Source organism: Pleurodeles waltl, chromosome 1_1 (genome assembly GCF_031143425.1).
Source record: "Pleurodeles waltl isolate 20211129_DDA chromosome 1_1, aPleWal1.hap1.20221129, whole genome shotgun sequence".
NCBI classification, from domain to species: Eukaryota; Metazoa; Chordata; class Amphibia; order Caudata; family Salamandridae; genus Pleurodeles; species Pleurodeles waltl.
In genome coordinates, this window is record NC_090436.1 from 313,291,050 (window position 1) to 313,315,596 (window position 24,547).

Here is a 24,547-nt window from a genome sequence, read left to right on the forward strand (position 1 = left end):
CTGGTGATATGGATGTATCTTCGAGGGATTTCTTAGACGGTTGGCCACAAGCTCAGCAGGCATCATCTAGTCAACCGGGAGTGGTGTCGGCATCCGTAGGTGTTTCATGGTGTCTTTTTTTCCTGGGGGACAACCCTGAGTAGATCTTTTTTCTATAACCGAGAACATACTGTGTGTCAGTTTGTGCACTGGAATTTCACATGAGACATGTTTAAACTTCTGAGGGACTCTGCCCTTTGATGCATTTCTGCCTGTACTGCTACTACCATTAGTTTTGAAGAAGATCAAGCGGGATCGGACTTAGATCATCCTGAAAGCCCCAAATTGTGCTCAGGTGGGTCTGGTACTTTACACTGATGTCTGTCTATCTGTTGGCATTTGCAGCTACAAGGCATGGTGCTTTCCTCCCAAACCTGCAACTCCATGTGTTGAGATTGAGTACAACCAGCCAAGTGGTTTTGACATTCCTGAAGACGTAGTGGAAGTCATCTTGACAATTTGTCATCCGTCTACAAGGTCAGCCTTATGGTGACACTGGTCAGAGGTTGTTGCCTAGTGCAAGAACCCACAGGTTGATCTGAAAGTGATGTTTTCCAACCTACCTGTTCTGTCATTGGCCTGGCAGAGTCTTGCTGTGGATATTGTTAAAGATGATTTGTTATATTTTTTAACTTTATTGCATTTACCTGATCAATCCTTCTTATTTGTAACTTGCTGTAATGCATCTTCTGAAAGGGCTTACATTCGTTTCCTCCTGCACCTTTTGTATACACCAGTGGGACCTTCATTTCATGCTTAGGCTCTAGGTATCCATGCCTTACGAGCCTAGGATCAGCTGTTCTTTGAGGATGCTAATTCTTAAGGCCGTCTTTCTTATTGCAGTTACTTCCACACAATTTGTCAGCAACTGCGGGCACTTTCAGTGCAACCACTGAATACCACCTTCTGCTCAGTCCTGCAGTACTTCCTGGTGAAAAGTCCACTCGTCAGACCCACCATCTTTGAGGTGATAATGCTTTGGTAGCTAATCTAAAGGCGAGGAATCTGTGGTATGCATCAGACAAATAAGTTATCTATCCTCCAGATGTACGAAGCAATTTACCAGTCTGCGACCAATAAAATGCTTTTTGACATGTACTAACCCTATTTTTCGCTTAAGAGGTTTGGGATTCAGTATTAGAAATGGGTGTGTAAAGGGTGTCCCTTCCTAATTGCGACACGCAGACTTATGTGCAAATGTTTTGTGACCAGAATGCGGTCGCAAAACATTGTTTACCGCCGATTTCAAAATGGTGGTAAGCCATTCACAAATGGGAAGGGGGCCCAAGGAACCCTTTTTCCTTTGTGAATGGGGGCGTCGACTTTTTTTCAGAGAAGACACTGGTCCCACGGACCACTGCCTAATTTTTTTTTTTTTGTTGTTTTTGGAAATGCATGCCGTTTTCCTTCAAGGAAAACGGCATGCATTTCTAAAACAACAAAAAAAAACTGCCTTATTTAAAAAGCAGCCACAGACATGGTGGTCTGCTGGCCCCAGCAGGCCACCATCCCTATGAGTGCCAGACATTCCCAGTGGGTTGCAAATTGCACCCTGCCTCACAAATATTAATGATGCAGGATCCTTGTGACCCATTTGCGAATCACAAACGGTGTCCCAGACACTGTTGTACATCAGTGTTTGCGACTTGCAATTTGCGAGTTGCAAAAAATGCAAATGGTGGTTTGGAAACACTGAGGGTCATACTTCGGGCTCTCTTACATCCTCCCACTCTGTGGACTGAACTTCTATGTTTTGCTAAGTTTTCATGTTAAATTCTGCACAGTGTCAGTGTCTTCAGTCTGTCTTTGACTCTATGCAGCTCAGGGCATTGAAGAGTTTAAATTTAAACTAACATCAGCATAAAAGAGGTGGTCTCGATATACAGCTCTGTAGTCTCCTCTGCAGGCTTGATGAGTCTGCCACAGAATCCATTGAGTCACAGGAGCAATTTTTGGAAATTAGTTCCAGAACCATGTTGACGCCTTGGAGGAACTCAGAAGGTGAGAAATCTTCTGTTAAATTAACCACCAGAAAACGCATTGTCAAAGGTAAGTACGTTGTCATTTCCGCATTGAAATATCTCTTTTGAATGTTTTTTTTTCCCTTTCTTAAGTGGGAGCTTGATGAAATTTTCTACCTCATTTGGAATACTCCGATGAATACATCAACAATTTAAACAATATGGGATAATGTATTGATGTGCAAGCTACAGTTTCCTGTTATTGAATGTTACCTTATTTTAGCATTGCTTTTTGGTCCTAGAGTTAGTTGCCTCACTCATTCACATGTCAAATGGATAGCTATAATGAGAGACAGGCTTTCTGCTCTTGCAGATCCAAAGGGAGGGTCCTATGCTGTACCAACAACCTGTGCTCACATTCACTCCTTTTAACTACTGCACAGGGTTGTCCGAGATGGGACTTAACTCGCAACACAAGATTGAAAGCCTAATCCTCCTACCCTCCTCACTAAACCTCACCAGGGTCCCCCTCAGGGGGTAGTATGCTCACAGCTGCGCTGCTGTTGGCATGGATAGATGCCATGCTTTAATTGAGAGCTAAATGTGAGGATTCCCTTGGGCAGGCATTTAATGATTCTTTCTGACGGAAAAGTCTAGGATACTGCCATGAGTTCTCTAGGAATACCCGACCTAAGTACATCCAGTTTACATTTTACACACACTTCCTAACTTCCCCCACAGATTATAACTGATACACCCTAAAACAGCAGACACTTGCCCCCACAGGAAACCCTCCCGACAGATCTGATGAATGTGTTTTGGACGTCCCATGCGTTGAGGCGACTCTGGGGTGAGGAGATATGACATCACATAGGCCATAAGATGTACAGATATTTCCCTTGCACAACAGTGTTTATTGGGATTGTTTCCCAAAAAAATAGATGGGCTACTATGAGGCTACCTCTTCTGTTTGCCAGGAGGGTGATATTCATGCAGTGGAAGCCCCCCGATCCTGAGGGGCAAGGTTATTAGATGGGTTCAGGCAGGGAATGTCGCAGTCCACAGAGGGGTGGGGTTAATAGGGGTGTTTGGAGGTGCGTGCTGTCACAAAGCCCTCTAGCGATGTACTGTGACACAGTGCTACTTTACTAAAATCTCCAACGAGGACACCAGGCCGCCTAAACTCATTTCCTCCTCTACTAGGCCAACATAAGTTTTCTGAATGTCTGACCCCTTCACCACGCCCAAAATACATAAGTTGCAATCACACTTCTGCTGACACATTGTCTTCCCTTTATTCCGGACCCCTATTTCAAGAATACGTCGACATGCCCCAGATTTATTCTCATTATAAAGCTGGGATTTCTGATGGCGGGTAGAATGTTTTGTGATGCTTTGTTTATTTTTTATCTTTGTTTCTTTTTTCTTTCTTTATTACTGTTTGGCCGGTTGGTCAGAATTAACTTACAGCCTGTAAGCCTTAGATGGACTGCACCTGACAAATGTACTTTTGTCTGTATGTAGTTATGTCCCGTAGTTTAATATATTGAGTGCAGTGTACTACTGTATATGAAACTTATTACCATGTTGTGCTTACAACCGAATATGGTACTGCATGATAATTGAAAATGTCACTAAAAATATATTTAAAAAACAGAAATGGACAGCTAAAAAATATCAATCGATAGCCATCAGTATGCAGGAGTAGCAGGCACATAGTTCAGGATTGATAACCACAGACTAGATTACCAACTCTTGGTGGCTTTAATTACCGTTTCTTGCATATGTTTTACATTGAAATGTGAATATTCTTTCAACCTTGGTACTTGTCTTGGGGTTACAAGGAAAAAAGGCTGCTGCAAAAGATTTTGTTTTTGTGAAACATTTCTGTTTGAGACTCTTCCTGTTGAATATTGTTCTGTTCAGTTTTTCCGGGTCAGTAAGAAATTACTCAGTAACAGTGATGGACTTGCCATAGAATAATTTTTTGTAAAAGGCATGTACTGAATTAGATATATTAAATCTTCTTAATCTCCAAATTTTTATAGCGTGAAAGATGAAGAGGAACAAATGTGTCCAATTTGTTTGCTGGGCATGCTGGATGAGGAGAGCCTAACTATATGTGAAGAAGGGTGTCGGAACAAGTTACATCATCACTGCATGTCCATCTGTATGTGTATTTCACAATTTGTTACTGCATCATAATGAACATTCATATTCAAATTTTTAAACTACTGTCTTGCTATAATAAAAAAACAAATGGGTGAATTTATTTTTACATAGAAACTGTTGATCATTGTTTAACGTGTTGGGCAATTGCTTAAACATTAGAGATGCTCTGATACTGTTAGAAGAAATAGCTTTTCAGTATTCTTTTGCATCATGCTACCATTTGTTGCTTCCTTCAGATGCTTCCAGTATCAAGTACGCTTATTCATACTCAAAATTGGTTTAAATGTTATCAGTGAGAAGAGTGTGGCACATGATGGAGCTTATAAAGGTGCACATCGCAGTTAGGATAAAGGCCATAGAATAAAAGCATGCAAAAATACAAAACAGTTGGACGCCTAGAAGCATCACATATTGAAAATACTTTAAACTATTAATATAATTTCTTCAATCAGTTGTGTATTGTCGGTGTTATAGTGCCTTGAATCATTCTCCTTGGACTATCAGGACTGAAGTGTTCACCTGGATCACAAATGTCTCATTGCTGAATGATCATTCTAGACTAGACCATAAATCAGTCCACATTATACCATTTCTTTTAAGGCAGGTACTCTGCTTGTGATGAACACAGTCTTAACACTGGAGCAGTTGTGTAGAAGCCTACATTACCAAAGGCCCACAGATTTCATCTGTCACATTGAGTTCCTGCCTACAGCATCCCTAACCAATTAGTCCAAAACTCCCTATTTGCTTTTCAGCATCATACTCTGATTTAGTTGAGTCGTGTAATACTCCTGTGTACCTGCAGATCAGATTGTCCTTAGTTAAGTGACACATTTTACAACTTGCCTAACAGCAACTGATCGGTGTCCCCTCTCTAACTAGTAATAGTGTATGTATGAATCCTTTTCTGGATTCACATTCTGTGCATTATTCTGCCATCTAGTGGTTGGTTCAGGAAAGTTGTGTCCTAGTCTTTTTTTTTTTTTTTTTTTTCCTCTTGGGATTTCTTCGACCACTATTTGTTGCTAAATTCGTCCTCTGTGTGACTTAAGACGGCACCCCCGGAAGTTCCTGTGCATCATCTCCATCTTCAGATTATTTTTTCCGCCTTTGAGTCTGGAAGCACAATGGAGGAGCCCTGAAAATGTTCTGAATTTTTGCAAAGTTTTTGCTGAAAAACATCCAATAGACCATAGAGGACGTCAAGGGTGATGAAGATATCCACAAGAGGAGAGGGGAGACCTTGCCACTCCCCGCTGGGGTACACCGCAGGTAAGCATCCTTGATCCCCCATCAGGGTCACAGCAAGGAAAGAAAACACCACCACCAACTGAGAATGAAGAGAGGGCACAAGAAAGGGTCATGGAAAAAAATGTCCTTTTTAAATTTTGACCCAGTTGTCATCAAGTTTGCAAAAAGAGACCCCAACGAGATCTGCAATCTTTGCCTACCGATGGACTAGAAGGATGATGCCTGAAAGGCCTGTGCCAAATTTTTGGCAATAACTCTATAGGTATGACACAGGCAAAGACTTGAGCACCTCACAATGGCAGTGGCTCAGAAGTAGGACTGACCCTGACACCTAGACCTTTTCCAGTGATGAAGAGGAGAACATGAGGAGGCCGAACAAGCAGGAGGGAGAGACTCCGATGTCAAAATCTTTGAGTCCCAAGCAGAGAAGACCCAGCCACAGAAGAAGGGGTGTAAGGATGCTGAAAGCAAAACGGTAAAACCGCTGAAAGGCTTTGACTCTGTCCACAGACAAACCTCCTAAAGCAGCCTCCGTGCCGAAAGCAACAGTGACCGAAGGTCCGCAAAGGCCAAAAGAGCCTCACGGATCCCGACCAAAGGATATCGAAGGTCTAAAGGCATAGTCGAAAGATTATACAAAAGCCCCCAATCGTGAGGGAGTGAGAGAGAAGAAGACGACGCCAGAGCCTGCAACACCAAAAAGTAAACCTTCACCAATGGCTGAAGCAGACCTAAGGGCAAAAGAGTTTTAAAGAAAATGGTGGAATCCAACAAAAATATGCATAGGGAGGCCCTTCAACGCACCAGCTCCAAATTCGGACACGGGTTGGTGGCCTTACACTGGGTCACTGAAAGTACGAAGCCTATGGAACAACTCAGATGCAGTGAAAGACATCCGTGTTGGAAACAGTCTTTCTAGCCCTGAAAGCCTTCCAAGAGCACTTGACAGGCAGAACGGTTTTGACAATACAGCCACTATGTTCTACCTGAACAAACAAGGGGGAGCAAAATCCTTCATCCTATCAAAGCTAGCCCAAGACTTTTGGCACTTTGCAATACAAAATCAAAACGCTTTACAAACAATTCACCTACCAGGAGAATTGAACACAGAAGAAGACAAATTAAGCAGGCAGGAAAACCGCTCACATGAGTGGGAGATAAAGCAGGAGATAGCCAAAGGATCTTTAACACTTGGGGCACACAAAGCATAAACTTGTTCGCCACAGCAACAAACGCAAAATGCCAACACTTTGCCTCCAGGTTTCCTCACCCCCCAGTGAGAAGCGAATGCCCTGTCAATAAATTGGTCAGGGAAATTTGCATATGCTTTTCCTCCAATTCCCTTACTTCACAGGGTGCTGGAGAAGGTCAGGCAATCGAGGAACAAAATGATCCTCATAGCCCCCTAATGGTCAAGGCAGACCTGGTACTCTAATCTACTGGAAATGTCCAGGGGACAGGTGATCACACTGAAGCCCTACTGACAATTCAACACAGAGCAGTATCTCACCCAGAGCCAGCCACACTCAATTTATCAGCTTGTCTCCTGAATACTTTGAATTTGGTCACCTACAACTTCCTCAAAGAACTATGGGAAGTAAGGAAACTAAGCACACAAAAATGCTATAATAATAAATGGAAATGATACATTCATTGGTGCACACACAGCAATAGAATGGACTCTAGGACACATCAGGCACAGTATTAATATACCTCACCCACCTGCTAGACAGTTGCCTTATCTATGTATCACTAAATGTACATCTGGCAGCAATAGTGGTCTACACTAGTGGCACACATGAAACAAGCCTCTTTACATCTATAGTAGTGAAGAGATTCCTAGAAGGACCAAAAAAGGGTGGCACCACCAAGAACATCACCAACAACTTTGTGGAACTGCATATGGTGTTAACACAGCTAATGACCGAACCATCCAACCCATGCACAAATCTGATCTAAAGTAATTCACCTTCAAAACAGCATTTGTGATAGCAATCATGTTGCTATGCAGAGTTAGCAAATTGCAAGTACTGACAGCCCAGGGGTCGTACTTGCAAATACAAAAGGACAAAGGTAGTCCTTAGAACTAATCAACACTTCCTACCAAACATGCTGATGCAGTTACACGTTAATCAGTTTATTACCAGGCTTCTTTCGGGAACCAGTAACAGAAGCAGAAAGGGCCCTACACACTTTGGACGTTCTAATTTTGCAAGGGAAACCAGAGTTTTGTGTCATTTGCCAAAGCAAACAAGGGATCACCAGTATCTAAGGCAACCATCACCAGATGGTTCGTTGCCACTTTAGGAAGTTGCTCTGCATATACTATCTCAAAGTAAGAGATAGTGTGCACAGAGTCCAAGGGTTCCCCTTAGAGGTAAGATAGTGGCAACATTAGATAATTTGAATGCTCTATTTTGTGGTAGTGTGGTTGAGCAGTAGGATTATCGGAGGATAGTGTTAACCATTTGTTGTACACACACAGGCAATAAATGAGGAACACACACTCAAAGACTTAACTCCAGGCCAATAGTTTTTAGATAGAAAAATCTTTTCTTAATTTATTTTTAGAACCACAAGTTTAAGATTTGAAGTAAATACATAAAATGCAAGGTACTCCACACAGGTAAGTTAGGAACTTTGAATTAGAGCAATAACATATAATTTTTTTGTTAAAATGGCAATAAGCTATTTTAAAAGTAGACACTTGATGCAAAAATCAACAGTTCCTGGGGGAGGTTAATATTGGTAGGTTGTGAGGTAAGTAAGACACTTACAAGTCTCAGTTCCTGGGCATAGGCAGCCCACCGTTGGGGGTTCAAGGCAACCCCAAAGTTACCACACCAGCAGCTCAGGGCTGATCAGTCGCAGAGGTCAAAGAGGTGCCCAAAACACATAGGCGCCTATGGAGAACAGGGGTGCTCTGGTTCAGTCTGCCAGCAGGTAAGTACCCGTGTCCTCGGGGGGCAGACCAGGGGCGTTTTGTAGAGCACTGGGGGGGGGGGACACAAGTAGGCACACAAAACACACCCTCAGCGGCACAAGGGCAGCGGGGTGCAGTGTGCAAAGCAGGCGTTGGGTTTTCTATTGGTTTCAATGGAGGGACCTGGGGGGGGTCACTCTAGCGGTGCAGGCATGGCACGGGGGGCTTCTCGGGCAAGCCACCATCTCGGCTAGGCAGAGGGTCCCCTTGGGGTCACGCCTGCACGGGTGCAGTGCTTGGTCCAGGCGTCGGGTCCCTTGTTACAGGCAGTCGCGGTCAGGGTGAGCCTCTGGATTCTCTCTGCAGGTGTCGCTGTGGGGGTGCAGGGGGGTCGTCTCGGGCTACTCACGGGGTCGCAGTCGCCGGGGAGTCCTCCCTGTGGTGTTAGTTCTCTGGATCTCAATCCGGGGGCATCTGGTGCAGAGGGTGAAGTCTCACGCTTCCGGCAGAAAGAGTAAAGTCCTTTAAAGTTGCAAGAAAGTTGCAAAGTTGTTGAAGTTGAGCAGAGCCGCTGCTCACGGGAGTTTCTTGGTCCTTTGGTTCAGGGCAGTCCTCTGAGGCTTCAGAGGTTGCTGGTCCCTGTCGGATGCGTCGCTGGTTGCAGGTTTTTGAGTCAGGAGACAGGCCGGTAGGACTGGGGCCAAAGCAGTGGTCGTGTTCCGTCTTCTCTGCAGAGCTTGTAGATCAGCAGTCCTTCTTCTTTAAGGTTGCAGGATCTGATTTCCTGGGTTCTGGGGTGCCCCTAAATACTAAATTTAGGGGTGTTTAGGTCTGGGGCAGTAGCCAATGGCTACTGTCCTGGAGGGTGGCTAACACCCTCTGTGCCTCCTCCCTGAGGGGAGAGGGGGGGCACATCCCTATTCCTATTGGGGGAATCCTCCAAACTCAAGATGGAGGATTTCTAAAGGCAGGGGTCACCTCAGCTCAGGACACCGTAGGGGCTGTCCTGACTGGTGGGTGACTCCTCCTTGTTTTTCTCATTAGCTCCCCTGGACTTGCCACCCAAAGTGGGAGGCTGTCGCCAGGGGGCAGGCATCTCCACTAGCTGGAGTGCCCTGGGGCATTGTAACACGAAGCCTGAGCCTTTGAGGCTCACTGCTAGGTGTTACAGTTCCTGAGGGGGGGAGGTGTGAAGCACCTCCAGCCAGAGCAGGCTTTGTTTCTGGCCTCAGAGGGCACAAAGGCCCTCACTCCAGGGGGGGGGGGGGGGGGTCAGAAACTCGTCTCTCAGCAGCAGGTTGGCACAGACCAGTCAGTCCTGCACTGAAGGGATTGGGTAAAATACAGGGGGTATCTCTAAGATGCCCTCTGTGTGCATTTTTTAAATAAATCCAACACTGGCATCAGTGTGGGTATATTATTCTGGGAAGTTTGATACCAAACTTCCCAGTATTCAGTGTAGCCATTATGGAGCTGTGGAGTTCGTTTTGACAAACTCCCAGACCCTATACTTAATATGGCCACACTGTACTTACAATGTCTAAGAATAGACTTAGACACTGTAGGGGCATATTGCTCATGCAGCTATGCCCTCGCCTGTGGTATAGTGCACCCTGCCTTAGGGCTATAAGGCCTGTTAGAGGGGTGACTTACCTATGCCACTGACAGTATTTTGTGGGCATGGCATCCTGAGGGGGATGCCATGTCGCCTTTGCCTTTTTCTCCCCACCAACACACACAATCTACAATGGCATTGTGCATGTGTTAGGTGAGGGGTCCCTTAGGGTGGCACAACATATGCTGCACTCCTTAGGGATCTTCCCTGTTCACAGGGCCCTTGATACCACTGGTACATTTTACAAGGGACTTATCTATGTGCCAGGGGTGTGCCAATGGTGGAAACAATGGCACATTTTAAATGAAAGAACATTGGTGCTCGGGCCTGGTTAGCAGGGTCCCAGCACACTTCTCAGTCAAGTCAGCCTCAATATCATGCAAAAAGTGGGGGGGGTAACTGCAACAGGGAGCCATTTTCCTACAGCCACCATCCAAACTTGCTATGCAAAAGCTGGAAAGCAGCGGCACACCCCATAGTGCACTCAATCAGAAGAAAGGGCACCACATTGGCGTATCTAGCAAATGTACCCAATGAGGAAATCTGCGCTGCAACGACATGGGCATTGCCACACATCTTTGCACAACACTGCTGTGTGGACATTCACATGAACAAGGAAGCACAAGTGAGTCAGAAGGTACTACGAAATCTACTTGCTAACTCATCAACATTTCATCCCAACCAGCCCACAGAAGGGGATACCTCTGTATAATCTGATGCACAGCATTTGTATTGAGAAAAGGATTCATGTTGCAAAATGACAGTTTCCTTCCTGTAGAAGTAGCTTTGCAACTTGAACGGTTTTCTGGATTCTCATGAGACCCAGCTCCCCTGAAATGGGACAAGAAGCAAACAAATGGGGGCGGAGAACAAAGAATCTGAAGATGGAGACCATGCACAGGACGTGCCACAGAGAATTCTTGGCGCCAAATGGTGGTCGGCGACGCCCCAAGAGAAAAAAGAAAAACTAGAACACAACTTTCCAAACGCAACCACTAGTTGGCAAGATAATGCACAGCATGTGAAGCTGCAAAACTACTTCTACATGTAAGAAGCCATTTCGCTTTGTCTTACTTGGATTTTTGTGGCACCCGTTAGTGCCTTAACACTCCTAACCCCTTGTTTGCAATATCAAGCTGAAGGCTATGCTTTCAAGCGTTTCATAAATGCAAACAATGATTCTTGATAATATTTTAGGTTGAAGCCTGTCTGGTTTGATTACAACTTCTTGTGGGCATTCTGGAAGGTTTCCTGGGAATGCATTTCGCCCATTGCTTACATTTGGATTTGTGGTTTGTAATTCACATTTCCTTGCGTGCTATTTGCTGGCTTTATTTGTTTTATGCTGTCTAGTTTGAGTTTGTCCCGTCCCTTGCCCAAACCTTGTTTATTGTAATCTGCTGAGCGCTCGTTTTCTGTAATCAGGCCTTTAAAGCTTGTTCTTATCTTTTTCACATTTGTTGTGCATTCAGAGACAGAGGTCAAAAGTCAGGTTCTGTCTTCAGGGAGCTTGGTGTTTACATATTCTTTCGCTGACTTTAAAGCGAAAGAATTTGACAATCCTGCTGTGTACCCAGGTGCAGGGGGAGCTGTAGGATGGTATTTGTTTTTGCAGGCAACAAAAATGAACTGTCCAGTCCACCCCACTCCTTTCCAGTCTAACCCAATTTACCCCGATCCTCTCCACTCCAATCTACCTCTCCTTATTTCACCCAAAACGAATCTATCCCACTCCAGTCTACCCCATCCTACTCAATCTACTGCACTCCACTTAAATCAACCCCAGTCTATGCCTCTCCACTCTACCTCAAGCTACCCCAATGCACTCCATTCTAACCCCTTCCACTCCTATGATCCAATCTACCCCACTCCACACTGCTTCAATCTACCCAGTCTACCTCGCTGCACTCCCCATAATCTACGCCACTACAATCTACCCCAACCCATTCCACTCCTATCTACCCCACAGTAATCTGCGCCACTCCACTCTATCCACTTCACCCTACCCCAGTCTACCAAACTCCACCCCAATCTACCCTCACCACTCCAATCTCCCCTCCAATCTACTCCACTCCAGTTTACCCCAATCCACTCCAGTTTACTCCAGTCCACTCCTCTGATCCAATATAGCCCACTCTAATCTACCCCATTACACCCCTACCCCACTCAAGTCTATCCCACTGAAACCCACCCAGTCTACCCCACTTCACCACACTTCACTCCCGTCTACCCACTCCACTCTACACCACCCCAGTCTATCCCACTTCAATCTACTCTAATCTTTTTTGCCCCACTGTACCCCACTCCACCCCAAACTACCCTACTCTACCCCACTCCCTCAGTCTACCTCGCCCATTCCAAATTACTCCCCTCCAAACTACCCCATACCAAACTAGCCACTCCAATTTATCTCATTGCAATCTACCACTTTACCCCAACCTACCCTATTCCAGTCTATTCCAGTCTACTGTACTCCATTCCAGTCTACCCCCCTTGACTCGTCTATCCCTTTCCTCTCAAATCTACCCCAATTCACCCCAGTCTACCTAATTCAGTGTACCCCATTCCAATAAACCATGCCTATCTACCCCACTCCAGTCTACCCACTCCATTCCAATCTTCCCCACTCATCTCCACTCCAATCTACTCCACTCAAATCTACCCCACTTTACTACACTGCAGTCTTCCCCAGTTTACACCACTCTAATATACCCAAATCTACCCCCACTCCACTGTACTCCACTACACCCCACCCCCACTTCGCCCCACTCCTCACCACTACACCCCACTACACTAACCTTTAGCCATGCTGAACAGCAGCCACATTGGTGTACAACATGGCCAAAACATATTGCCAAAACCAATAGCTCTTGCATAGGCATGACCTATTGGCTTTGCCAATGTGTGTTGGACTATGTTAGAATGCTACAGAAGCCTGTTACAAGGTTGACTTGTAAACAAGCTTTACTCTGCAGCTGCAGAGACCACCAACCTCAGGCAACAAAATGTAAAATTCCCCTTTAGTTAAGGAAAAATTAAACTGAAAACGTGGCAATTTTACATGAAGACTCCCTTTCATTTTGGGGTCTGGTCAAACCTAATGCACTTATGCTAAGTGAGCACACTTAATACACCACTCAATACAAATACACACAGATCATGTTAACATGCATCAAGGTCCATTATCTGTTTTACTCTTCTCAAATACACATAAAAAGATGCTGCACACGACTGACATATAATCAATCTAAGCGTTTGGAAGGTCTGTACTTTTGATCCAAAAAGGCAGTTTTGCAACAATGAGAATAGCACTGGACCTATTACACAGAGAGTTCACAAATGCTTATGAAGAGTTTTAGGGGTGACCATTGGAAGACTATAGTCAAACTGGTTTTATCCAGATGTATGAAAAGGATTGTTACCAGTCCCCAGTTGAGTCCAATGAGTCTGATTCTAATGTTTCTTGGAGACCATAATTCCTTTTGACAAATACTGCATGAAGGACCAACACTGCATCTAAGATTAGGGACAAACATTTGCCAAACAAGCCTCTTGTGGAAAACTATTCTGAGACTGCTCTTGAAAAGAGGACCAACTTCAAAAGGAATGTTGACTCCAAGTTTCCAAGGACCTCAGAGGTGATCAACTTTTGCAACAAACTCCCCCTCAAATAGAGGACTCCACACAAGGGGAACATACAACCTTGAAAACAGGATTGACTGCCACACCAACACTGCGTGCCAAAAACCCTTCAAAGTATTCCATTGTGGGAGATCAAAGCTAAAAACAACCTGCTTCACCATCCTCTGTAGTACCAGTGGTGTATCAGCCCAGAAAAATGCCACATTATAGCTACTTCTCAAGTCTTTAGCCAGAGCTGCATCTCCAGCACAACCACAGAAATGGAGAAAGATTTTGTTTGATTAGGCTTTTGTGCAGGAACTAAGGTTTTGGAACATTCTTAAACTTTAATGGTTCAAAACCAAAGATGCAGAGCTGGTACCTCCATTACGCTCGGGGCCAGACCTCATGAATTCAGGCGATGATAATGCTCGTTGAGACCAATAATTAGTTTCTCATCATACACCATCCTAGAGTTTACAGCAGAATTCAAGGAGATAAAATTACTTTGACAAAACGTAAAGATTTTAATTGGTGGCAAAACAGACTAATGCACACGGTAGGAAGAGAAGAAAGGAAATGGGGGAAGATAGAGATGGTAACGCAAAATGTAAGATTTTATTTTGGCATGTAATTCCTAGAAATTGGTCCTTATTTTGTCCAACGTACCATGGTCAGTATAACCTAAATACATTATACGTTCACATCTGGCAATAAAAATTCATCAATCCAGTCTTCTTTCTAGTCTCATTTTTCAGAATCTGTTTTTCCGCTAACATGAAAGTACGCATAGCCAACGTTGTTGTTTACCAGTAAGCTTTAAGATTCAGTATAGATGAAATAGAACTCGGTTACTGGATGTTTTAGGGATAGATTTTCTATCAAGTAGATAACTCTAAACACCTAGTTTTGTTGTAATCCATATGACATGGCCTCACACAGGACCACAGACCCCTCAAAGGTTTGGTGTTGTCAAGTCAAACTACATCATGAGAACTGGTGCCAATTATAATCGCAAAACCAGTTTTCATTGCATAAATGTAAGATTAAGAGCCTATGTAACACTGTCAAAACTCTTGCTGATGGTTTTAAAAACAGAATTTTATAAATCCATTGAGGAGGGGGCTATCGCTCCCAACAGCAGAACGTAATACCAGGCAGCTCCATAATGTTATTTTTTTGCATATCAAGGGATGTGCTCCTATTAGGTGGTGATGCATGTAGCTGAAAAGCATCTCGTAGATAGGGCACAGGAAACAGCCCATAACTTAATAAGGACAGCTATTGAATAAATAAAGCAGGTGAAAGAGTGGCTATTGAAGATGCCTTTAACTGCAGATCACCAGTTCATTAGCACAGTATAGTCGTTGTGACTTTCTTGGATGCAAGTGTCTGGGTTCACACCTGAAGTTCTGCAGCAACTACAATATATGCCATTCATTGAAGAGCATCTTTTAGGACCACATGCAGTGATGCTCGCGAAAATAAAAATGAAATCATCCATGCACTTTAGCAACTGTGACATTAATATAGATGGAAGTGGGTCAGACACCCAAAATCCGGAGCGAAGCACTAAATTGAGGACACTAGTGGTTCCAAGCAGGCTGAAGCACCAGCTGTTTACTCAAACTCAGCAATAGGAGTGGGGAAATATTTGTTGAAGTCCAGGCTCAAGGGCAAGAAGACCTCTGTTAAAAAAAAAAAAAAAAAGGGTTTCTCAATCGCATTCTCCTAGATGTAGGTGGAAGACTGAGGGAGTTCAAAAACTATTTTGCTACACAGCCCCACTCCCCCATCAAGACCAACACAGAGCATTTACTGCTCTGTTGTCATCTGTAATATACAAGAGTGCAACTGAGGAAATACCCAAGGAGTGTATTTTGTATACTTCATGATCAGAAAGAAGGATGGGTCCTTCAGACTAATTCTGCATGTAAGACCTTTAAATCAAAATGTCAGATTGCTACAGTCATGCAGGCAGGAAAAGAGATACAACTATTGCTCATGCATGCACAGAGTTGCATTTACTGCAGCTCCCTGCAGGCAGGAGCAGTGCTGGCTCTCACAGGAGGTGGGCAGCCAGCTCGAACTGAGGGGAACTTAAGGCTTCTCCTGTGGTCCCTTCTTATATAAATGTTATTTAAATGTTTTCTCCGAAGTTCCGCCTTGTAAAGTTATTTGATGGAGACATTCGAACAATCACATTGGCAAAGTTAGACACAAGGTCACTGGAGATATTTCCTCGACGTTAGCACTTACTAATTAGCCAGTAGAAAATGTTCCAGTTGGGTAGATATTCTGCACAAAATGCTGGCCTTCTCTTGGATGAATACACAGGGCAGGACTCATTCTGGCAGAATGCCCATTTCACAAAAAATTAAACCTCAATGGTAAGCATATAAAGATATAAATAAAGCAGGTGCCCAAGTTAATGCTCCACTTCTGTAAAGTACTAATCATCCACATTTCTTGCACATTTTGAAGGCAATGCAAATGTTTTTTTCTCCGCATTTTCATGTTGAAAAGTTATTTGTAAACCTTGATAGAGGGGTTGTTTGGTTATAGGGAGTTGGCCGTAGGGCCTGGCCCTGCGGCCAACCCCTTGCAGCGCATGGTCGTATGCCCTGCATAGTGCCGGGGTTAAGTTATTTTCGGGGTGTTGAATTCACATATATTAATTAAATTTACTTTACATTAAAAAAACATAGAAATACACTGAAAAAACAAAGGTTACAGGGACGTTCTAGTTAGGAAATACAATTTTAAAAACCATAGAAATTCACTTAAAAAACTAAAGTTACAGGTACGTTATAGTTAGGCTCACATTTTAAACAGTCAAAACCCTAGAAAATTACCTGTTCATTATTTCAAGTTACCTATAACTTATGCTATAAGATTACTATAACTCGCACCTTCGGCATGCACTGCTTATTACCTCCTGTATTACAGCACTCGTGACATCTTAGATAACATCACTGATAATATCAATGTAATATTTACAGTAAATGTTTCGAGCAAAAAACTGCATGGTGGTGTCGCAAGTTATAGTTACCTTAGGGCACAAGTTAGTTACTTAAAATAACTCGTAACAGGTGAATTGCTGTGATCTTTGTATGTTTGAAATGTGGGCCTAACTATAACGTCCCTGTAACATTTGTTGTTTAAAGTGAATTTTGTGTGTGTAAATTAATTAAACTTTGCCAAGTACATCACAAGTAAAGTTTACGCTACAGACTATCATTAGAGAAGATGTTGATGTGAACACTTAAACATACTATTCTAACCACACTATACAATAGAGGTGAAACATCTACAAAAGTGTGTTTTAATGCCCTGGTTTGGAACTCTGCATAAAGAACAAGAAAATCAAATCAATAAAAAATGTTTAATGTAAGAACTCTTGAAAGAATTGCATAAGTATGTGTTTACATAGAATCTTCATGCATTTTACTGTTTTTTTTTTTTTGTTTTTTTTGTAGGGGCAGAGGAATGTAGAAGAAACAAAGAGCCTCTGATCTGTCCTCTTTGTAGATCGAAATGGCGGTCGCATGATTTTTACAGGTGTATATCATTATTATTATATAAATTTCTGCAGCACTGTGCATAGAAATGAGACCTGCCTTGTTTGGATCCCAAAATGGATTCGGGCCCTGAATGCTGCTCCAAAATAAGATGGTTTCTGATATATTTGTAATGCCAATAAAGGACATAAATTGCATAATCCTTTTAGTGTTTATAGAATTAAAATAATAGAAGAAATTAAGCTTAATCTAAATCACAGCGTAATGTAAAAGTAATTTTTTTTAATTAAAATGAAACTTCTCCCTAGCATGTAAATTATTGAAATAGTGAGCCAAAGGTTTCCACATATAACACTCCCAACCACAACTATCTGACAAACATTAGTAAAATATATAATTTGAAACTGAACATATTTTCATTTGCCATCTACCCTCCATAATAAAGTGGTCACACAACACACGCACAGTATAACCCACCATGTTGACCATATATCAGTGGCAATGACGTCTTCTGGTGTTATTTGCAAGATGTGTTTTACAGAGTTACTCATAGCATTGAAATGTACTAATGAGACTAATATTTTGATAACGTGAGGATCTGCATTTAACCATAATCAACTGCAATTTGAAACTTGTTTTAAGGCTATAGAAAACAATATAACTGTACAGGGAGTTGGCATTTTATGAATTGTCCTTCAAAACAAAAAAAATTAACTTTTAATTCTACATGTAGTAATTCTTTCACTGCATTTTAATGGTAAGACTGAGCAGTAACCTGATTGCAGTTCCTTCTCTGTGTTCTTGTCAGCATCTTCCAAAACGATAAACTGTGGAATCTGTCATCCATAAAATTTGCTATTTTGTAGATGTGGCACGGGAAGAAGCTCTCAACGTCATTCAGCTATCTTATGAGATTTCGGAACAAAAGTGTGAAAATGCAGAATTTAGATTTCTGACCTGTATTTTATGGGTCTTCTCTGTTGCCTCTTCTGCTCAGTGTACAGTTAGTATATCACTGATTATCTTGATGTTTCCTTGGTTTTAATTTTCCTGGTGTTATGACTCAATTTTATGTCGCAAGATCAGTTAAATAACATACAGAAGTGGCATTCAAACATGTCTGCCTTACTACAAACACATTGATGTATCCTTGAAATAATCCATAGCAGAACTGAACTGATATTTTGTTTTTAATAAAGACTGTTTGGATTTTGTGTCAAAACAACTTGTTAGTGACAATTAGGTTGATCCTGTCTCACTTTTGTGCTTTGTCCATCGGTATTGCTTGCAGGTTTGGGCTTATTGAGGTCCCAGTTATTCTTAAAGTTCATTAATTGATTTTCAGGCCCAAAATTAATGGACTTATAGATCAGTTCAGTAGACTAATTCTTTATTTCCCGATCAAACCCACAAGGTTGCAAGCACACTTCTCTTCCTTTTCTGAAGGGTCTGAACACCATCTAACATTCCAATGAGGTAGTAAACCTTTCGTCTGCGAAAATTATTTTGATCAAGTAAATTGCCAATTTGGGTACAAAAACTTTACCAATGGAAATACCTATATTTGGCTCTTTTGCCACTGTTCTTCATGCATCTGCTAGGCAAGTTACTGGCACAACGTATGATCATATCTATCACAATGAATCTGCTTCCCCGGCCTATTGGGCACAAACACTACTGATTTCAGTGGCTCACAGCTTAGAAGCACTCATTTACAAAATACTATCATTCAAAAACACACATGCTGTAAACAGCCATTCCCTGGCAATGTCACCAATATCTGGAACATCATCCACCTTAAACGCCGTTTAACTCATGTTAGGTAAACTTATAAACATTTTTCAGAAAGTCTTAACTTATGTATTTATAATCATGGTGTTTTCAAACATACCTTGTTTGGGCACACCCATTTTGACTGTAGTAATCCTAATATTTTTAGAACAGTTCCTCTAAAAGAAGTGTTGTACTTAAAACAGTACTGTGCAAAAGTAAGGGGTTACTTCACCTGGCATGATGCAGGATTAGCTATAATTTTCTGAAGAACACTTGACAATGTATTACAATATAAGGGTGAAGCGTGTACTCGACTGGTATTTTCACATTAATCTAGACTAAGCAGATCTAGAAGTAGATTTCAAGGTGCATCATAGTAGATATTGCATATTCAGAGCTTTTTCTTCCTGTTGTGCAGGCAAATAAGTCCTGAACATATACAATAATAATATGTATGTTAAAATCAATCATTCTTGATCTTCTGTTTAGTGTATAATTGACCTATGAATAGAGTTCTTCAATGGTAGTACTTTGTCGTAGACATAACCACATATTTGGAGGTATGTGTGTGTTTCAGGTCTTTCACCTTAGTCTACCTTTCAAAACGTGACATGGAGCTGTTTCAAGTACAGCCAAAGACATTTTAATAATTTGAAAATCGATTTTTCCACTTCTGAAGTTAAAATTGATAGATGCTCTTGTGTTTCATCTTGACAGTCATGATTTGTCTAGCCCTGTGGGTTCTCCTTCCAGTGTCCGTTCTGCACAACAGCAAGCACTCCAGTCACCTGGTTCACCAAGAAGATCACACGATAGTAACTTCAATCTAACTAACTTTGGGGTTCAACAGATCCCTCCTGCATATAAGGATTTGGCTGAGCCTTGGATTCAGGTAATTTGAAGCACAGAGAAGAGTACTATTATTGCTTTCTATACATTTTGTTTGGTGGTTAGATTTTTTATTTTAATTTTAACTTTGCTGTTTCTTCCACTTAGTGCGCGACACACACTAGCTAGGTGTATGTGCAGGGATTCCATGTAGCCAGAAATGTGGCTATCATGAATATTTATCCCTGTAATGAGTCCTACCATGCAGCACAGATTTACTGGGTCCAAATCAGATCGAGGGATTAATATCATTGCATAGAACTTCTGCTCTGAGCAGGTGGTAAATGGAAACATTGGGGTTAGGCTGGGGGATTGGGGAGGTGTCTGGTCAGAGCTGAGGCTGATTACTGGCCAGCTAGAGCCTTCTGTGCTTCCCATGAAATGGAAGGGGGTTAGGACTGAAGCCAGACTGTTGCAGTCCAAGCCTCATGTGATTTTACTGGCTAGATCTTCTGGCTGTTAAAATTGGGGTCCAGTGTTTATGCACCCCGAAAATCCAGGTGTGGGGACACCAGTCCACTTACAATTGAGTTGAATGGTATCCCACACAGGAACACTCCTCCACCTAACCCATATTCAAGGCCTTTGAGAATGGAAGAAGCTTTGTTCCAAACAAAGGCTGAATTACAAGCTTTGGCTGAATTTTCATTTAAGATAACGTTTGATTTATTTTGGAGCCTGGCACAAGTGTGACAGCACAACAGTGGTTAATAAATTGTGATGAAATTTGTTTTAAGTACTTAAATATTGCAAAACTACATGCTTGCCTTGAGTACAGCAAGTCAACCCTACGAGGAAGCGCATTAGCTGTCTGTTGCAAGACACAGTATGGGCTTACTGAGAACATACAAGAACTTGGAGCTTGCCCATTGTTTACTTTTGTTTGGCTATCCTGTCACTCATGCTTGCTTCTTATGCAATGGCTGACCTTGTTGATCTTGTGCCTGTCACACACCTGATGCATTGCCTCTTTAACTTGTTTTCTTCCAGTGCTCACTTTTTAGAGACCTGCTTTTTTTTCTTTTGTCTTAAGCACTTCCCAAGAGTGAGTGTTTTCCAGCTGTCTCCTTGTTGCTCTCTCTCACAGATATACTTTTCGCAGTCCACTCCACGTTGCTCTCTCATCTGTTTCTTCTCATACCCGGCCTCAATGTTGTTCTCCACCCACCTGGCCCGTCTTTTCTTACCTGTTGCTGCTGCTACTTATGCCATGTTGCTCCCCTCCCCACCTGTACCCCATCCTTCTCTCTGGCTGCTGTTTTTCCTCACCCTTTGTGTTGCTTCACCCCATCACCCAAACCAGTCTGCCTTCTCATCTCTCAGCTTTTGCTTCTTCTCCCCGCCCTCATGTTGCCCCCCTCCACCTGACTTCTCTCTCGCTGGCTGCTGTTTTTCCCCACCCTTTGTGTAGCTTTGCCCCACCAGCGTTGCTTTATCCAGTCTTCTCAAACACTCTGTGTTGCTCGCCCCTTACCAGATCTTCAGTTGAAAAGTTTAGTGCATGCGCCTACAAAATTACACAACTGCCGCGTCATAGCACCTTTTTAGTCAAACGTATCTTTGTCATGCTGTAGGGATGATGTACAACATAGCTAAAATCCAGAGGTCTCAAAGGTGAGACCTATTGGTTTTGCAAGTGCTTGTCTGATACATAATGTATTTATCACAGACCCTGGATGTATTCTAACCCTGATATTGTTCATTTCTAAAGGTCCAACTTCTTTAAAGCTGAAGGAATCTTCAAACCTTCCAGTCTTTGGTTGCTTTGGTCACAAAGTTGTCCTTTAACTTGAGATTCTCAGTGTGTTTTTTAACAACCCCACTGTTAATTTAATTTATTACCAACTGTCATTCAGTAACCGGAAAAGCCAATAAAACTAACTCACTTTGAAATTGTGGAAACTGGTAGTTTAGATCATTAGACCTCAACAAGAAAAACTGATGCTATCTTTTCCTCATATGTTGGCATGTAAACCAGATGTAGACTGGGAATTTAACAATCGCACGCATGCGCACACACACACACAAATCTCTGGCACACTAATCTCTTCAGATGCACTGCTATTTTTTTTTAGTTGTGCCAGATATTTAGGTAATACTTGCTTTTACTGCAGCTTTGATTAAAGTTACTGATCACTTGATGGTACTGCCAATAATTGCTGCTACCTGTTAATGAATGAACCAAATACACACCAGTACAAAACATTACAATAAAGAATACTAAACGCTGGAAAAGCTAATATGCACTCACGTATGACAGACTATAAATGTGTTCCTTTTTTTACAAACCTAAAAACCAGCAGGTCTGTTTGCTGAACAAAGGAAGTTATTTCATAAATGTCTTGTCAAACTTGCAGACGTCAATGCCACTGCATTTCTATGCTGAGTGGTAGTAGAGCAAAGCCTTACATAGCCTGTGGTTTTAGTTGATGTGAAGCTGTAAAACTTAATATTAACTGTACTATGTAGCTGTATTTGAAGGGGTTGAGCAGATAGTACTACATAATTGTTCTTTCCTTTTTTTTCTTTTCTTTTTTTTTTATAACCTCTGATTTGACACATTTTTCATCCGTTATCTGTGGGTTGTACCCTAAGGTCTTTAAAGAAACAAAGTATTGCTTGTTGTTGAATGTATGCTGCTGGTTTGCCATGCAAAAAGAAACATAGTTTAAAAAAGTGATTTGGAGAGACTGATGACCATGGCTTTGAACATAGGTAAAACATCATGCCACAATGACCGCAAGTCATTATAAATACATTTTTGTGTGGACTTTGGAAGGATGGGATCATTTGATGTGATAACAGCTCCTTTGTTCAACCTAATGAATTCCCAAGTTCACATGCTTCTAGGCTTACATTTCATATTCTTTTATTTTGTAGTTTACTTCTATTTATAATTTTGGTGCTTATTGCTCCATAGGGTTTTGGCATGGAGCTGGTTGGCTGTCTGTTTTCTCGAAACTGGAATATCCGAGAGATGGCACTTAGACGTCTGTCGCATGATGTCAGTGGTGCCCTGCTGCTAGCAAATGGTGAAAGCACTGGAAATTCTGGAAGCTGCAATGGGAGCATCACAAGTGCTGCAGCTCTGCTTGCTGCTAGTGGGTCATCCCAACCTAGTATCTCAGGTGATGATGTTGTGGAGTCCTGCTGCAGTGTGCTGTCTATGGTTTGCGCTGACCCAGTCTACAAAGTGTATGTCGCGGCTTTAGTAAGTAGGCATTTGATTATTTTCTATTTGCTGCTTTGTCTGTATTATATTCTTTAACTATTGGTTTATGGATCCCTTTTCCAAGCAATACACATTTAAGAAAGCCCACTTCAAGAGCAAGGAATGTTATTTCTTCACAATATGGTGTACTGTATTAAAGTTTAATTTTTTTATTTATTTTTTTAAGAACTTTTCAGCTTTGTTTCCAGTGCCATAATTAAATATTGTTTTCCCATGGACTAACATTACTTTAGGACAGAGTTGCATTGATTGAGTGAATTGATAGTTCTCAAATAATTGATGTATGGTTTTGGCATTGCACATTGCCATCCAGCTACGCCAATGGAAAAACCATGCCAATCCTATGCGAACAAGTCTAATACTTCAATAGATTATGTATCGGTTCAAAAAGATAATGTACTTTATTTTAAGACTTTATGAATGTTTCCTGTGGTTTTCTCTAGCAAAAAATTATGGATGGAAGCAAAGCAGCAATGATGTTAATCCTTCTCATTACAGATGTTAGAAGATCCCCCTTTAAAAAAATCAAAGGGAAATGTACTACTCCTCAAAAAGGTCTTATCATAAACATGTACAAAGTGTGGCTCATATAAAACATCCTTTATAATACTATCCTCTAAATACAATGTCTTTTTTACTGCAGAATATTATAAAAACAAGTAACAATTGAATTACCCTGAATGTTTTTCTTTTTTCTTTCAGTATCCTTAAATTAATTCAGATATTTTCTCAATCCCTTGTATTCTGTTTTTCCTTTTACTTTGGTTAGTCCATATCAGTATCAAATGTTCAGGGAGCATATAATATGTAGTCACAATGTTCAGGTACCTAAGTAATTGAGTGCAGCCTTCTCAGTTAAAGTTTATCATTTTACAGCATAATGACAGGTCTATCTGAAACATGTAAAAAATGAGGTATTACTGCTATGTAGTGAACATATATTTTTACATTGGTACATTATAAAGTACATCATTCCCGGTGTTCATGCAGTCTCCACCATTTTCGGTTTAGTCTATGCTACATCTATCCTCCCTATCAACCTAATTATTTGAAAATATTTACCATGCCATTATTTTTATATATATAATGTTCAGTTATACAGTTAGATCAGAATCATCTACTGTTACTTACTAAAGGCTAAATTAACCATACCCAGAAATCTGAACATAAAATGTGCAGACTCATTAAAATTATCCAAGGAGTATTTCATGACCTTGTATAACCTCTTAGTAGTTTCTTTACAGGAAATGCCATATTTCGTCATTGGTTACCTTAAGATACAGACATTATAATATATTTAGCCCCATCCACAGATCCAAGGTTGAAAAACATGCGACCCACATTACTAAGTCATATTATAATTAATCATCAGTAATATCCAGTCTTATATTTTATATAAGGAGCATATTTCCTTGAATGTTCTTGGGCTGTTCTGTGTCATTAGTGCTATTAATTCCATGTGTTTAGGTCTCCCTCTCTTCTCTGATTGATATTAGGGAGAAATGGGAAGTTTCTTTGTGTGTTACTGTCTTTACATATGCAGCCAATATA

General features: G+C 41.6%; 1 protein-coding gene across 1 annotated transcript in view; it reads left to right on the forward strand.

Annotated features, from left to right (window-relative positions):
- Nucleotides 1–24,547, forward strand: part of MAP3K1 (mitogen-activated protein kinase kinase kinase 1) — a 416,577-nt gene that overhangs the window by 208,604 nt on the left and 183,426 nt on the right. The window contains exons 7-10 of the mRNA XM_069222317.1: nucleotides 4,049–4,170; nucleotides 17,062–17,143; nucleotides 19,594–19,768; nucleotides 22,685–22,975. Of these exons, the coding sequence (XP_069078418.1) occupies nucleotides 4,049–4,170; nucleotides 17,062–17,143; nucleotides 19,594–19,768; nucleotides 22,685–22,975 (670 nt within the window). The remainder of the gene's footprint in view (nucleotides 1–4,048; nucleotides 4,171–17,061; nucleotides 17,144–19,593; nucleotides 19,769–22,684; nucleotides 22,976–24,547) is intronic.